Source organism: Parambassis ranga, chromosome 24, assembly GCF_900634625.1.
Source record: "Parambassis ranga chromosome 24, fParRan2.1, whole genome shotgun sequence".
Classification (NCBI taxonomy): Eukaryota; Metazoa; Chordata; class Actinopteri; family Ambassidae; genus Parambassis; species Parambassis ranga.
Genome location: NC_041043.1, coordinates 14,915,013 through 14,931,505, shown reverse-complemented (window position 1 = coordinate 14,931,505; position 16,493 = coordinate 14,915,013). Strand labels below are relative to the sequence as shown.

Genomic DNA, 16,493 nt, shown 5'->3' with positions numbered 1-16,493 from the left:
CTCCTTTCGCTCTCTTCCTCCTCCTCAGCAGACAAGAGCTGCATCCTCTCACCCTTTCTTCCTCCCACCTCGCTCTGTCCACCCACAACCAAACAGCCTCAAACACACACTGGGTTTCTTACTGCCTCCCACACTGACCCCTGCTGGACAAATAGGATAAAAAAACCCAAAAACCCTCATCTGCTGCTCCGACCTGTCACAGCTGGCAGGAAAGATGCCGGGTGCGCCAGGGTTCCCAGTTTGTCCCTTGTCCTGTCCTGTGTTACATGATGGCGTCCTCCAGGAGACATTCAGACCTGTATGCCTGAATATTTATAATGTGCTGCATTCTGCTCGGGCTGTTTATACTGTTGTTATTGTGAAGCTTCATCAGACACAATCAGCAGACGGCTCCTGTTTTTACAGAACGCTACAAGACTGCAGCATTCAGTTAAATTACCATTGTTCTCCTCCAACTCCAGGCTATGAATAAACAGGCTGTGGTAGAGTGAATGGCTGCCTGTGTAACTCTTCTCAGTCAACACGGTCCTGTTTTTAATTATGCTCTCATCAACAGTCACCACAGGGAAAGAGGATTTGGAGACAGGAGGGAGGTTCTTTGTTTACTCTTGTTATTTTCTGTCTTTTTTTGTGGTGGAGCAGAGGGCTCTTGCTTTTAGGGGCTTGTTTCTTTAGACAAAAGAGGCAGAGGGACAGACGTGGGACCCACCCTGCCCCGTCTGTTTATGTCACTCTCAGGCTCCATGCACGTACGGACACAACATACACCGCATCCTCCTGCTTCTGTATACTTTGTATTCTCAGAAGACAGATTGTTGGGACTCCATCTTTTCCCTTCTCCACCTCAAAGCCTGTTTCTGCCTGGAATGTCGTCCCCCAGACGGACGTTAACGAAGGACCAACAACGCCTCCTCACTCCTTCCCCTTTCTCCACTCCCTGTCTCTCTGGAGCATCCCTCTCACACACATAAACACACACACCCTGCTGCTGTGTGGATAACAAGCACAGAGTGGTACTGTGTGTCACAGAGACACTGTTCAGGCATTCATATGTAGGCAATGGTAATGATGGTTAACCACCGGCCGCCGGCTGTCCCATGAGGCAGCTGGATAAAGAAGAGAGGACAAAGGCGCTTCAGTAATGAGTTGTCCTCTTTAAATTTGAGAAAACCATAATTTATATTTTTCTGATAAACATAAGTTATGCTACTGGAGATGTCGGACCATCTGAAGCCCGAGCTGAGCTTTTCTACTGCAGCATAAACTCCTGTACCTCTGTTAAAAAACACAATCATAGCTGCAAGTAACCCAAACACAGCTATAAAGCTCAGATTTGGTATTTGTACGGGTGGTGTTCTTTTTTTAAGGCAGGTTTTAGGATGCAAAGATTCAGAATTCTAGATTTGACTGGAGCGAAATATGTTGTGCAGCAGCACTAATTTTGTTCTCCTGTTTTGCTTTAAATTGATCTGACCAGCTGTTTTTTCCTGCATGTCCGTGCTCTCTCATGTTGTATAGATGTATAATTATTGTTGGTTGTGGTCACTCCATGGTCTTAAAGATTCTTAGAATCACTTTCCGCAACATAAAGATCCTTGAAAGTACATTAAACTGACCTTTTTAGAAATGAAGGGCAGTCGTAGGCTTTAAAACAAAACACACGTCCATGACGCCACACAGCATCTGTGTGTCTCTTTTTAAATGGATTTGTACCTGTGAAGCGTTTGATCTGTCACCTATGTGTGCTGAAGATAGGTGGCACCATATGCTTCAAATATGAGGATCAAAATAACCCGAGCTGAAAGTGCTTTATGATTGATTGCTTCTGGAGCTGGATCGTTTCAGTGGTCACCCAATATATGAATTCACAAAACGCCCTCACTCACTTTTTCCTTTTTCCTTTTTCACTCCGTCAAGCAGCAGTCCAAAAACACAAGCTTTAATGAGGGGCCCAATAAATATACATATGGCTGTTTAACAGGCTCACAGTGTGTTAGGAGGAGAGAGAGAGAAAACATGGAGGAAGAAAGGATGGCTGAAAGGACGAAAGAGTTCCAGCAGCAGAGGAAGGATGGTTAGCTGGTGGTTAGCGAGGCAGAGATGCACAGAGGACATCAGAGAAAGACTCTAATGGCTGTGTGGGCGTCCAGTCTCGGAGGGTCTTTAAGGAGCCTCTCCTCCATCCTCCTCTGCCCTCTTTTCACTTCATAAACATTTTGCAGACGCCACTTTGAAAAGGGCAAGATTTATGTGTCACTAGCATCACAGACAAACTGGAAAACAGAAAAAATACAGCAACTTTCAAAAGTTACTGATGGGTATTTGAAGAGCGTCTCAAATCTTGGACTGCAGAATCTAAACTTGGGTGAGTTCCCATTTCGGCTAATAAGCAGATAGAGGAATTAGCATTTTGAACGGAAGCAGAATGAGCAGCAGTATGCTAAGCTAGGCATCGAGAAAGATGCACTATAATGGGTTAAATCCAACAAAACCCATGTAGTCCAACTTATTCTGGATCATTGCTTCTAATCCACTATAATTCTGTGTATTATTTTAAGACCACAGTGTAAAGTGTACACTTAAGGGACTAAAACAGAAACAAATGTTGAGCTATTCTTACTCTACACACATTTTCTTACGGGTGGCTGCAGGCCTAAACAAACCCAGAAACCCTCCGTTATGGAGCCACATTCTGCTCAGTGCAGAGTTTTTAGGACGCACGTCAAACTACAGCTGTACTTTGACGTGTTGGGTGCTACAGAGCATGACAACTCGTATGAAGCCGAGTGTACTAATGTGCTTCTCCTGTTCCTTCTCTTCTCTCAATCTCTTTCAGTGAAGGGGACTGGTGGGATGCTCGCTCACTCACCACCGGTGGCAGTGGCTACATTCCCAGTAATTACGTGGCTCCAGTGGACTCTATCCAGGCTGAAGAGTAAGTGTGTGTGTGTGTGTGTGTGTGTGTGTGTGTGTGTGGGTCTTTTGCTCTGAAGTAGCTGGAGATTAGTGGATGTGAGGCTGTGAGGACTGACAGCTGCACACACACACACAGAGTTAACCTTCTGAGATATGAAGTTGAGGAGAGAGAAAGTCATCATCTGCAGGCCTGATAAAATGAGACTAGAAAGAGTTGGATTTAGAATTTGAAATGTCAGCCAGACTGTGGGCGAGAGGTAAAGATGTCCAACTTTGTGGGGACTTTTTTATTATTTTTGGTTATGGTTCATTGAGTGCGTGTGTGAGTGAGTCCTCTGATATCTGTGATGAATGAAACCTCATCTTCCTCATCCTGTGTCTTTAGTGAGTATGATATGTCGGCGTGAAGTTCAGTGTGCGGTAGAATCTCTACGTGAGCTCACTGAGGCGTGCTGTGCAGCGAGTGGGGGGCGGGGGGAGTGGGCTCAGCTCCTCTTATCAACACAGATCCTCCTCAGTCACAGACACGTCACATCACGTCTCACTTCCTGTCTGATCTCAGTGCAGTTTCAATCCACATGTGAAAGTTGGAGGTGTTGGAAAAGTTTCAACCTTCTTGTTTTAGAATAGGGCCCTGGTATAAATAGATTTTCAGCCATTGTCGTATTGTAGTGTGTCTGACAGGCTAGCAAGCTAGCTTCAGATTTATGGCAGCCTGTGTCCACAGGATCCATAAAACTCCATTTAATGCTTTCTGGTAGCGTTTCAAGAGATGAGGCAATGACCTCATTGGGATACAGTTAAGGGCTTGGCAAACGAGGAGGGAACGTCCAGCCATAAACATTAGACTGATGTTACTGATATTAAAGGTAGGAGATTTCATTCTGATGCACGTTTTGTTAAATTAGTGTAACTTCTCTTTACAATCCGATAGCAACCGATTAGTTCGTCAGTTTCGCATTAAAACGAAGAATATGAATCATCTGTGGAAGCTATAAAACACTAAAAACATCAGCCAATCCTCCGGGTGGACCCTGCGCAAAGTATTGGCTGGTTGTCACTCTCTTCCTGCTCTGCGTGCACCAGAGAGGTACGTGCATGATGGCCGAAGTCACAGACCGCAGCTCGTCTTCAGGTAATGAGCGTCCATGTGATTGGGAGGCGTGGCTTCGGGGTGAGCTCCGAGAGAAAGGGGCGTGTGTTTACTTTCAAAATCTGGCTGATTCTCACTGAGTTTTCAAAATCTCCTCCCCTACCTTTAAACTAAGACAGATTCAGAAGCCGCATTGTGTATTTCTCACCAAAAACACCAATGAAGATTCTTATTATCATCATCACTGCCTCCAGCGAACCGTCCTCAAAGAACTCTACAAGTCCAGTTGACCTGCTTCATATTTCACTAAACTATTTTCAAGACATTTCCAAATTAGCTACATGTTGGCATGCTTTAGAGAGCCTCACATGATAAAGCCTTCATCCAATCAGAGGCAACCAGGAAGAGCTTGTGCTCCTGATTTGTCTTTCAAACGTATATCAGGGGCGTCCAGTGGAAAGCCCTGTGAAAGCCTCATGTTCTAAAACACTGTCCTGGACACATAACAACAGGTTAATACACATAGGTCTAATCCTGGCTGGTTGATGAGGGACCTGCATCTTCTGTTCTTGCCCTGCCCCCTTGTGGCAAATAATAGATGCAACTGATTGACATGGGTCTGAGCTTTATAACAGGAAATACAAGTAGTGTGCAAGAAGTTGAAAACATAACGAACGACTTTGTTTTCTTGTGGAATTCCAGCTGGTACTTTGGTAAACTGGGCCGTAAGGATGCAGAGAGGCAGCTGCTGTCCACGGGCAACCCTCGAGGCACCTATCTCATCCGGGAGAGCGAAACCACAAAGGGTAAAAAACACTTTTGAATGGCAGATGTATTGTTACTGTTAAGCAGCGACTCAAGTCCTCATCCCCCCTTCCAGGTGCCTTCTCCTTGTCCATAAGGGACTGGGATGATGTGAAAGGCGACCATGTCAAACATTATAAGATCCGCAAGCTGGACAGTGGCGGCTACTACATCACCACCAGGGCTCAGTTTGACACGCTGCAGCAGCTGGTTCAGCACTACTCAGGTAAAATGTTTTTATGTAAAGCCTGCAGTGGAGGCTAGTTTGTAAACACTGTAATCTTTTTAAAGATGAGACAATTTAAAAATGAGACAAACGCAATTATAGTGACACCTGTGGCCGTTACGTGAACTGCACTCATCATCTCGTAGCTACATGGCATCTACCATTCATTATTTTGTTAGCAAAAGCTAGCCAGTTTAGCACAGTTCACAAGACTAAAACAAAGTAAGGTAAAGCTAAAGCTTAGCCACACTGCTACTACCTAGTGTTGTGATTTGGTAGCATTAGCTATTAACGTCATTTTTGGCTGTTATTTTGTGAATGGCAGCATTATTACTGCTGTTAGCCAGCTAGCTGTTAGCTTAGCCACCCTGCTTTTATCTGCACCTAAATCATCATCAGGAGATGAATTGCTGTTATTAGACATGATTTTGTGCAATCCACCCTGCACACATCTAGCACTGTTGAAGTCATTTGCAAATAGCAAGCTAACCAATCTAGCAGCCACGTTAGATGCTAGATTGATGATGCATTCAGTATATTGCTAATATAGATAACGAGTAGTGTGTCAGTGTTAGCCATCAAGATAGCATCACTGAAGCGAGGCGTTAGCATAGAACGGACTCTGTATATTACAAGGCGCCACCTAGTGGTTTGGAGGACAGCAAACACGCTGGATGAAGCCGGATTGAGTGCGGACACAAGTGTGTGCTAGCCAGATTTGAAAATAGGTCTGAACGCATCCAGCTTAAAGGCTGTCTGGGCTCAATCCTACTCTAGCTGACTTAATGACTTTCTCCAGTGTGAACGGGGCCAATGAGCCTAAACATAAAGCCAGAGCTCCATCTCCAGGTAAAACAACACGATGGATTGCACTCCCCCGACTCTCATGTTACAGACAGATGTTGCCACAGACAGATCAGTTATGATGGAGACGGAGCATTGACACCGTGGCCCCATTTCCACATGCCCAAACAGTCAAGCCCCTCACTCTTCTGCCCGGTGTCCATTGATCCAGAATGCATTAAGTGGACTCTGCTATGCTGTATAATTGCATTTTGTCTGCACACATTCATCTTCAATGCAGCAAACCAGAGACTCGATGTTATAGTGAGTGTTCACACGTCACCTCGCAGGTCGTCCTCTCCTGAGTTTGTCTTTGCGTGTTTGTAGTCTCTCACTGAGGATGTTTTTCCCTGTTATGCTCCAGTTGGCTGATTGACGTATCGATCTTTAACCCCTAAAAAAAAAACAAATCAACACCATTGATTGTCTGTATTTGTTTGTGCCACATTAACCGCCCCTCTGTGTTTTAGCACCACTCCAGGATGACGTGTGGAGCCGAAACAACACACCTCAGCACATAACCTTTCTTCTCTTCAGGGCTTGCTGCTTCGCTTGACTTTTCATATGTGGCAGCTTTATACTGTGTGTGCGCCGTCTGCAGATCAAGGGGTCGGAAAGAAACATGTGTCCTTGAGAATCAGCTGAAGGCCGCCTAAATCAAGGCTGTTAGTATGCATGTTAGCACTCTATGATTCCAGTTAGCCATCAGATGCAAGTTTCCTACTGTCGCAGGGCTTGGTGTCATGATTTTTGAAGGACACAGCCGTGTTTAATTGAAATGAATGTGCTCACAGCATGTTCTTTGTCCGTGTTTGTGGGTCACTGCCCGTTCTGAACAGACTCATAATAATATCAGTTATCGTGTTGGATAATGAGCTGCTGCATGACCGACTCCACATCAGCACAAAGACGGCTTTCACTGAGGCGTAATGAGTAATTAAAGAGAGAAAATCCACTGCTTTAAGTAGCCCTCTCTGTTTTGGTGCTGGTTGTGTGGATACAGACCACATATTGACAGTTTTTATGACGAACATGGAGCTGTATTGACTGTTGGAGTGAAATGGATGAGGTGGCGGGGGAGGGGGTTTGAACACTCCCACACAGGGTGAGACGCAGGCCTTTATCTGGTCTTTACTGCCCCATGCAAACAGTGGTGAGGTATGGGGGGGGGGACTCTATCGCTAATCCTGAGGCTTAATCAATCACAGGCAAACATGGGAGATTCCCCCCCCCAGAGAGAGAGAGAGAAACGCATTGTGTCATCAGCTAAAGTGACGGCGAGCCGCGCCGATCGAAGTGGAAACAGCTGGAGCGCCGCTCCTGAACAAGCAGGGTGGTTAATGTTCCTCATGGTGCTCCGTCTCCATGTTTAACCTGCCTGTCTCTTCACATAAATTACCACCATTACCGTAAAGTGCAAGTCATAGATGCCATTAGCCAAAGTGAGCCAACAACATGGAGTCCATACAGCTTCCTGGAGTTCCCATAATGCAATGCAGTAGTGCATTCCTGCCCAGCAGGCATCCATCACGTAGAGTTTTTTTCTATAGGTGTCCTCGCCTGGTCTTTGATGCTGCCGACATGGCGATGGTCATTGTAAGTTCAGGTGGAGCGTGTTCAGAGCTCCACATCTGTTTAAGATTGAGATTAATCTGACCTGGCAGCGCTCTGCTTGATTTGATGACCAGGAGGGATCAGAGAAGCCACATCACACTGATTACTGCTGGATCCTGTGACCTGGAAGCAGGACATTGATTGTCAGCTTTGATGTTTACTCTCCGCTCCTCTTCTTCCTCCTCCTGCTGACTGCCGTGCTAACCGCGCTCTGTCTCCGTGTGCTCGTCCTCTGTGTTGTGTTGCTGTTGTGCAGAACGAGCCGCCGGGCTCTGCTGTCGCTTGGTGGTTCCCTGCCACAAAGGGATGCCCCGCCTCGCCGACCTGTCTGTCAAAACCAAAGACGTGTGGGAGATCCCACGGGAGTCGCTGCAGCTGATCAAGCGTCTTGGCAACGGGCAGTTTGGGGAGGTCTGGATGGGTACGGATCCAGTCGCCTCCGGAAGGAGGGGGGCGGCGTGGAAGGTGGGGGGGGGGGGGCGACTAGAGACACCAGACACACAAGCAAATAATCCGGCCTGGGCTGGGGTTGGGGGGTGGGGGGGTGGGGATCAGATGAGGAAAATGGGGCAGAGAATTTGGGATAATTCTCAGTTTGGGGATGTTGCCAGTGGAATACTTCCCCAGTGTGTCCGGAGACTCTGCTCTCACCGCCCCTCTTCCATGCGTCCCTCTTGCTGCATGTTCCTCTCCCTGGTAGTTAACAGTGTGTGCCTTCCCTCCCTCCCTCCCTCCCTCCCTCCTTTGTAGAGAGTGCGGATGGTTTGTGCTTTAATTTAACGGGCGTGTGTGTGAACTACATCCCTGACACTGTGGGCTTGAGTCATGATGCCTGGGAGATCAGCAGAGACGCACTTGAGTTGGAATTAAAGCTGGGGACGGGATGTTTTGCTGATGTTTTCTGCGGTAAGGAAATCCAAGTAAACAGGTCTTTGAAAACCTTCATCTGTTCATGAGTACACCGTAGTCTTCTGATGTACTCATTACAATTAAAAGACGATTAATTGAAACACACAGGAGAATGACAGAGAGCAGGACTGAGCCTTCATCTTGTCTTTCTGGGACAGTCAGTGGTTTAAATATAGTAGCTATATATACACACTCAACGTCACTTAAATATACATTATGTGGACACAGTGCCACCGTATGTGGCCTTAAGGTCGGGACAGGCAAGTTCTTCTGCTTTTATTTTGAAACAGGAAGTAGTAAAACACAAACAAATCCTCCTCATATGCCCTGAAGCTGCAACAGTAAGTCAAAGAATGCACATGACGGCCGTTCTCCTTTAAATGTCTGTCTGTAAACATTGATCAGTTTACCATGGACAGTCGATCAATGATGCAAACAATCAATCATCAGCTGCAGATCTATTAGCACACCTAAAAAAAACAGACCCGCTAACGTTGCACATGGTGTCAGTATTTATGTAAACAAACAAACAGCTTTATGAATCTGCATGATCCTGAAAGGGTTAAATTCACTCTAATGACTGGATTGTAGCACATTGTGCAGCTACTGAAAAAAAAATCATCAATAATTGATCATAACAGCAGTGTAATCCAACAGAATGCTAGCAGATATATTGATTTGTAATCCATCAGGCCATACATTGTCAATAAAATTGCTTACTATAGTTCATCTATTAATTATCCTTAATTAATTATTAGGATTAGGGACTTCTTTTGCTAATGATTAGTGTCGGCCATGTTGAACCTGACATCATATGTCAGCTAGATGGATTCTGGGGTTCAGATCCCCGCCCATCCTCTGGGATCCTGTTACCTCACCACCCAGCAGGGGGCCCACACCCGCTCCACCGAAAGAATGTCTGCACAGCTGCAGCGCTGAAGGAGCTGATTCTGATTTATGAGCTTACTCCTGAATTAACCCCCCCCCCACCCCTTAACCCTGCCCACACAAGTAGGCCAAATGCCCCCCCCCCCCCCCCCCCCCCCCCTTTGGGTCACCACTACTGATACTCCTGCATGCATCATCGGTGACACAGAAGGAGACGCAGTGAGCAGTGCTTCACTGGACACTGATCCATGTCTTATTACTACGAGCACCCTGACACAGCACGGCCATGCGGTGTTACAGTAACCGCCATGCAGCCAGCTTGGAGCTTACAGGCTCCCTTTTGTTAATCATCCTACGAAGGATAATCTGCTCCCGTGCCGGCGTATTGTGGCGCTCAAAGCCCTGCTGGAGCTCTCTGGTAGCTTTTAAAAGCATTTTCAAATCAACGTCCACTCTAAATCTCATATCCATTTAATTATCCTTCAGCGCATGAGAACTGAAGATGAAGCCACTGCCTCCTGATCTCCTTCTGTGGTGCATGTTTACCTGACTGTCATTTACCTGAAGCCAGACTTCTCAGCCTTGCTGCTGACTTCCTGGTTTGAAAATGAGCCAGTGTCCTTGCTGTTACTGATGCAAGTGTCTGTGCCACAGGAACGTGGAATGGCACCACTAAAGTGGCGGTGAAGACTCTAAAGCCCGGCACCATGTCCCCGGAGTCCTTCCTGGAGGAGGCTCAGATTATGAAGAAGCTCCGTCACGATAAGCTGGTGCAGCTGTACGCCGTGGTGTCTGAGGAGCCCATTTACATCGTCACAGAGTACATGGGCAAAGGTAGAGGAATGAAGACACACACACACACACACACACACACACACACACACACACACACACACACAAAAGATGTTACTTCTGTTCTATATAAGGAATATTAGGCCCTTAGCTTACAGCTTATATAGCTCACCTGCTTCCAACATGTCTGCACTGCTGCCTCCAATGCGCCCATAAATAGATGAGAATATAAAAACCTGCCACACTAGCTCTGTCTTAACACGCTATCCTGTTTTTGCCAAGTTAGCAGCGCTCATATGAGTTAGCATGTTAGCTTAACTATCCTATTCGGCCCAGTTAACAAACTAATGCTAGCCTAAACACACACACCTTAACCCTCAGGGCACCCTTCCATTTTGGCTACGTTCGGACCCCTAGGGCCCAAACGTGTACGTCTCTTAAAAGTGCTATAACAATGTCATATATAAATATTTTTTTTACAATTTTTTTTTTATTTCTTTTCAGCAATATCAGACTTAACCATAGATATACAATGTTTTCTTTTTCTCTTTTTTATGTTTTTGTGCTATTTTTGCACACGTGCACACACATGTGCGCACACACGCACATGCTCACAATATATCAATAATATCAATATAATATCAAAACTATAAGGGATACGTGGGGAAAGCATAATAATATGCCAGGATTAGACTATATCAAAGATTTGCTGATATAATGGGAGTCAATTGGCCAAACGTGTACCTAAGGGTGCCGAACAAAAATTTGTATCTCCCATTGTGTACACCTTGTGAGTGGGGACTCTTGATTTTTGTAAATAATCATAAAAAAATATTCCTGGCCAGGTTTTGTACATTTAACCATAAAAGTGACGGATGTATTGAGAACCAAAAGACAAAAAAAGCAAAATGTACATGTTTGGGCCCTAGGATGCCCAGAGGGTTAATGAAGGTAATATTATTTTATGGTTAATTTTTCCTGTCCGTCTTACTCTGCATGTAGGCATGTAGGCAGAGTGAAGGATTATGGGAATTGAACTAATGCATATGCTATGGCGTCACTCTCGCCTCTCCCTTCATGTAGGTTGACTTGAAGCTGCGAAAATTGCATCTTACGGGTACAAAAATAAAGTTTCTACCAGCTCTCTGTGGACCATGAATTGTCAGAAGATGCAGTATTATTTGGCAGACAGAAGCAGAAAATACACTAAAAACACTCCAATAAAATGTGCAGCACGGTCAAAATCTGAAGCAGCTTTGAACATACAGCGCTGCCCACAAACATGCTAGAATTCTTTCAAAAATGTGTTTCATTTTTTTCGTAACTGCTCTTGGGGGGAAAAAAACTGTTTGAGGCAAAAGATGATTAAAGAACAATCCTTCAGAAAGCTCCACAACAAAGACCGTGGACACACATTAATCTGCAGGATGGAAACTTTCATGTGTCTCAGTTTGAGCAGCCCCATTCTGTTTGTGAGGAGACGGCGTTTTGCGCTGTGAGGTTTAATGAGAGTGGACGAGTCCTCTGAGCCTGTATTTATCCTGTTAGCCGTCAATGATATGAAGTAGACGAGAAATACGAGAGAGAGCCAGCTGTCGGATCATTGTGTGTGGTTTGAGGTTCCTGTAGAGGGTGGAGGCTGTCCAGGCATCACTGATTGGCTGTCTGTCTATCCATGGACTAACATCTGTGCATGTCCTGTTGCAGGAAGCCTGCTGGAGTTCTTAAAGGACGGAGAAGGACGAGGGTTGAAGCTGCCAAACCTGGTGGACATGGCCGCACAGGTAACATGCACTTACATGAACGGTGTCATCATAATCTGAGCAAACATACAAGCAGAGGAGGAGATGAGTGAGGAACATGTCCAAGCACACTTAACAAGGCAGTCTGACGTTATCAAGGCAGATCCACACACAGTTAGCAGCTAGCCCACCTGTGCTAGGTGCTAACTGGGTGCTCTTTGGCTATAGGTGTGAGTGTGAGTGGTTGTAGTGCTTCCTGAAAAGCTCTCCAGGTCCATAAAGTGGATCAGACTAGAGATTCCCTCAGGACGCTCTGTACACTTCCTGTTCCAGGTGGCGGCAGGCATGGCCTACATCGAGAGGATGAACTACATCCACAGAGACCTGCGCTCCGCCAACATCCTGGTGGGAGACAACCTGGTGTGCAAGATCGCCGACTTCGGCTTGGCCAGGCTCATCGAAGATAACGAATACACAGCTCGGCAAGGTGGGGCTTTTTAAACACACACACACACACACATTCCTGATACTCCCACTCACAGGCTGTCTGACTGCATGACCTCATGGAGGAAATTCTCTCAGAGGGACTCAGAATTTTGTAACACGCCCACATCGAAATCGCAATCGGCTCCACGCGGCAGACGCTCCCTGCACCATGAGCTGCGTAGCAGAGTCTGCTGGTGGAACCACTCAGCAGTGACTGTGAAGGTGAACGGCAGCGGAGGAAGAGGGCCACAGGTCACCCCGAGGCCTGCAAAGGAGGAAGCCGGTGATGAGTTCAGGAGTCACCTTAGCTTGTTTAGATTAGGTTTTTCTTGTTGTCATGGCGACAGCTGAGGTACATCTGAAAGCTCCACAGCGATGTGACGAGAACTAAACTTCGGCTGAAGAGTCTCACTGAGGGAGCAGCCATTAAAACCAAAATGACCAAAATTGAGGAGTAGATTTAAAGATAATTAGTTTCCCACTTTAATCTGGTTTAATCTGCAGATTTTCAGCAGGGAACTCCCCTTTTTTTCACTGCTGTATATCCCTCTACACACAGTTCTTTTGTTGTCACATTGTTAGTCAGTGTGAGCTCATTTATCACTTCAATTCAAAGTCTGTGGAAAAAAATGAGAAAAATGATTAAAAAAAAATCCAATAACTAATCCGATAAAATCTGAAGCTCATACAGCACTGCACACAAACATGCTGACATTCTTCAGCAATCCTTCAAAACGATTCAGAAGCCTCCACAACAAAGACTGCGGACACACGTTAATCTGCAGGATGGAAACCTTCATGTGAAAAAGGAAAAAACGTTGAATTTCTTTCAGTGTTTAGTTTACATACACTAACCGTTCAAAGGTCTGGGGTCACCAGGCCGGTTCTACAGCTTCTCTGATCAGCTGTGCTAACATTATTTCACAGGAGTTTTCTAATCATCAATTAGCCTTTTTAACACGATTAGCTAACACAATGTATCATGAGAACACAGGAGTGATGGCTGCTGGGACAGGGCCTCTGTACACCTTTGTATATATTCCATTAAAATTCAGCCTTTTCATGTCATTTACGACATTGAGAGTGTTTTCTGTCAGCCTGCAGGGGTCAGAGAGATGAGAACAAAATGTTATTTGTTCCTTTGTTTAATGTAAGCTGCAGGAAGTGAGCTGCTCATTAATGCTAACGTCATCTCACCGCTCTCCTTCAGGTGCAAAGTTCCCCATCAAGTGGACCGCCCCGGAGGCCGCGCTCTACGGCAAGTTCACCATCAAGTCAGACGTGTGGTCGTTCGGCATCCTGCTGACGGAGCTGGTCACCAAGGGTCGGGTGCCTTACCCAGGTGAGGATGGAGGAGGATGGAGGGGTGGGAGGGGTGGATAAACAGGCAGCAGAGGCAGCGCAGCGTTCACCTTCAGCTGCGTCAATAACGTGTCCTGATAAGGAGAAACTTCAGCATGAAGCACCGAGCTGTTTCTAAAGCACACACAGTTTTTTTTTTTCTGTGGCCCCCTCCTGCTGTTTATGGGAGTAAAAGGTTTTTTTTCACGGTTGGGTTAACCTTCGCCTCCCTGCCAGAATGTGAGATAACCTTTAATTACTGCCGCCGGCCGGTGGGGCGAGTTGAATTTCAGACCAAAAAAAAAAAAAAAAAATGGAGGCTGTCGTCAGAGTGCAGCTCCGTGCAGAGAGTGGAGGGGGGGGGGGTATAGCACATGTTTGACCAGATGGTGAGGAAAGGTTAGCACGCAGCGAGCCCGGGGAGCTGCAGCAGGCCGACAGCTCCGGGGCGGAAGGACACAACAGAACACTGGAAATAAGAAACATTATTAAAAAATACACATTTTAAAATGAGAGAAATGATTGATCGCCATCCACTGTAGAGCAAACCTAACTCATAAGTATCAACTTTTATTTTATGAAGTGCTTCAAAAGCTGTTAGGATGTTAAGAAAAGACCGAGGACCCGAGGACGCCAGCTCTCACTGCCGGCCGGCACTGAAGGTCATCAAGGCTGAATCAAAGCGCTTTGTCTCTGCTGAGCTGTCCTATTGATCAGAGGGGGGGGGCTCCTCTCCGTTAAAGGGGGCACTTGTCCTCACCACCTGCACTCCTTTGATTTTTTTTTTTCAGGCATGAACAACCGTGAGGTGCTGGAGCAGGTGGAGCGGGGCTACAGGATGCCGTGCCCCCAGGACTGCCCCATCTCGCTGCACGAGCTGATGCTGCAGTGCTGGAAGAAGGACGCCGAGGAGCGGCCCACCTTTGAGTACCTGCAGGCCTTCTTGGAGGACTACTTCACAGCCACCGAGCCTCAATACCAGCCCGGGGACAACCTCTAATCCTCTCTGTCCCTCTCTCTCCCTCTCTCTCTCTCTCTCTCTCTCTGTCTCCGGGGTTTTGGGGGTCATCCTGCAGCTGGAGAGGGGGAGGACTGGCCCAAGCAGTGCTGTTAGAACAATCTCTGGAGCCTTCCCAGCCTGGCCTTTTTTTAATTTTAAGGATCTGTACAGCTTCCTCAGCCCTGGAAAAAAAAACAAAAAAAAAAACAAAACACAACCCTCAGCCTCCGACACGCCCCCTGGTGTCTGAACTGTAGAGAAGAGGACGGACATGGTGAACCTGGGGTCGTGCTAATGCAACAAAATACCTGTATTCAATGTAAATAAGAAAAGCTCGTTTTAGTTTATTTGTCTGCTCTTGTTCCAGATTTTATTTTCTCCTGCACATGAATAATAATGATGATAAAAGAGGAAGACGAGCACCTGAGCAGGCACAGTTAGTCTGTACGTGTATTATACTGTAGCTCCTGTATTATTTTCTAGAGATTGAATCAGAAGCCTGACTATATTTTTTTTCTCATAACATGGAAGAAAACTCAGACCCCCTTCCCCTCAGGCTTTTCAGCTGAGCATGATTCAGGCCTCCATCTTTACTTTCTACACTGAAAGCTTCCTCCTTTAAAAAAAAAAAAAAAAAGTTTTGTAAGTCACAGCCGAGCGTGTGTGAATTTTGAACATATCCCTCCTTTGAGAAAAACATGGGTGGAAATTCTGTATGTTTATCTGGAAGAACGTTCATTTAAGAGTCTTAAATCCACAGGGATGTCTGGACCTCATCTCCTCGCCGGCCTGTAGCCGGACCTGGACCACCGCCGCCCCTTCTTCTGTCTCCTTTTATGCTTTACTCACATGGTTTTATTCTATCGGTGTTCTATCGGGATCTCTGCTTTTTATTTAACTCCTCTAAGTGATCCTACAAGAGGCTCTGGGGCCAATTCAGGTCTGAATGTCGGATGATGAGTTGAACCTGGCCCTGATCTGATCTGGTCCTCCTGCAGCTGGGACCCTTCTGCTTTGTTTTTTTTCAGTTGTACAGCTAAACGGTTGCAAACTTCCCTCCTTTGTATGTTTCAGTTTCATTTTTTAACATTATTTGTTTTGTTAATTCAGTGATTGGAACTCAGAAAAGACCAATAAACATTTTACACTCTTGCAAACGACACTTATTTTAAACATGCTAGTGTTTTGTGTGTGTGTGTGTGTGTGTTAGTGACCAGCATTGGATTTTGAGGGTCTGATACACATATTTCTAAAGAGCTGCTGCTTTATGAAGAACAAAGCGTTGCTATGGATGCTCTTCTTCTTCTTCTTCTTCTTCTTCTTCTCTGGTTCCAGCTTTGTTTCCTGTTTGTCTTCCATGTTTGATTTCTGGATCAATAGTGAATGAAGGACTGAAGAGGGCCCCGAGCACTCCCCACTCCATCATCACCGCTCCGACACTCTGCCTTTCTATTTTAGTTAGTCACATCATCAGTCTTTTTTTTTTTTTTTTTTTGGACTCTTATCATCCACCTTGCTTTCCCTCCCCATGCTCCTCCTCTGCTTGCATTGTGGTTACCATGACAACGTGACCACTTAAGGTATATGCTCATATAATCTGGTGTGGGGTTGGATCTCAAATGTATAGAAGCCTGGTAAAGGCCAAAATAACAGCGCTATCTGGTGAAAGAGTCTCAGTCTGTGACTGTAGCTCCATTTGTTCACTATACAGAGCCTCATAATTAACCCTTCACATGTATGTCAGGTGCTGTGACTCCTTCACTTCTTTCTCCTCCCTCTGGAAGCCAGAGCTCCCACCCCATCCTTCCCTCCTATAATCAATAGGTTTGTCCTGGTGGA

General features: G+C 45.9%; 1 protein-coding gene across 5 annotated transcripts in view; it reads left to right on the top strand.

Annotated features, from left to right (window-relative positions):
• The window catches only part of fynb (FYN proto-oncogene, Src family tyrosine kinase b), a 56,299-nt gene extending 40,493 nt beyond the window's left edge, over nt 1–15,806 (top strand). For 4 of the 5 annotated variants that reach the window (XM_028397348.1, XM_028397345.1, XM_028397347.1 and 1 more), the window contains 9 exons: nt 2,837–2,935; nt 4,712–4,815; nt 4,890–5,039; nt 7,753–7,917; nt 9,948–10,127; nt 11,793–11,869; nt 12,161–12,314; nt 13,524–13,655; nt 14,446–15,806. In XM_028397348.1, coding sequence (XP_028253149.1) covers nt 2,837–2,935; nt 4,712–4,815; nt 4,890–5,039; nt 7,753–7,917; nt 9,948–10,127; nt 11,793–11,869; nt 12,161–12,314; nt 13,524–13,655; nt 14,446–14,654 — 1,270 coding nt within the window. In that variant the 3' untranslated portion in view covers nt 14,655–15,806. Of the gene's footprint in view, nt 1–2,836; nt 2,936–4,711; nt 4,816–4,889; nt 5,040–7,752; nt 7,918–8,246; nt 8,403–9,947; nt 10,128–11,792; nt 11,870–12,160; nt 12,315–13,523; nt 13,656–14,445 lie in introns of all 5 variants that reach the window. The other variant, XM_028397349.1, reaches the window with a different exon arrangement.
• Nucleotides 15,807–16,493: the final 687 nt, after the last annotated feature.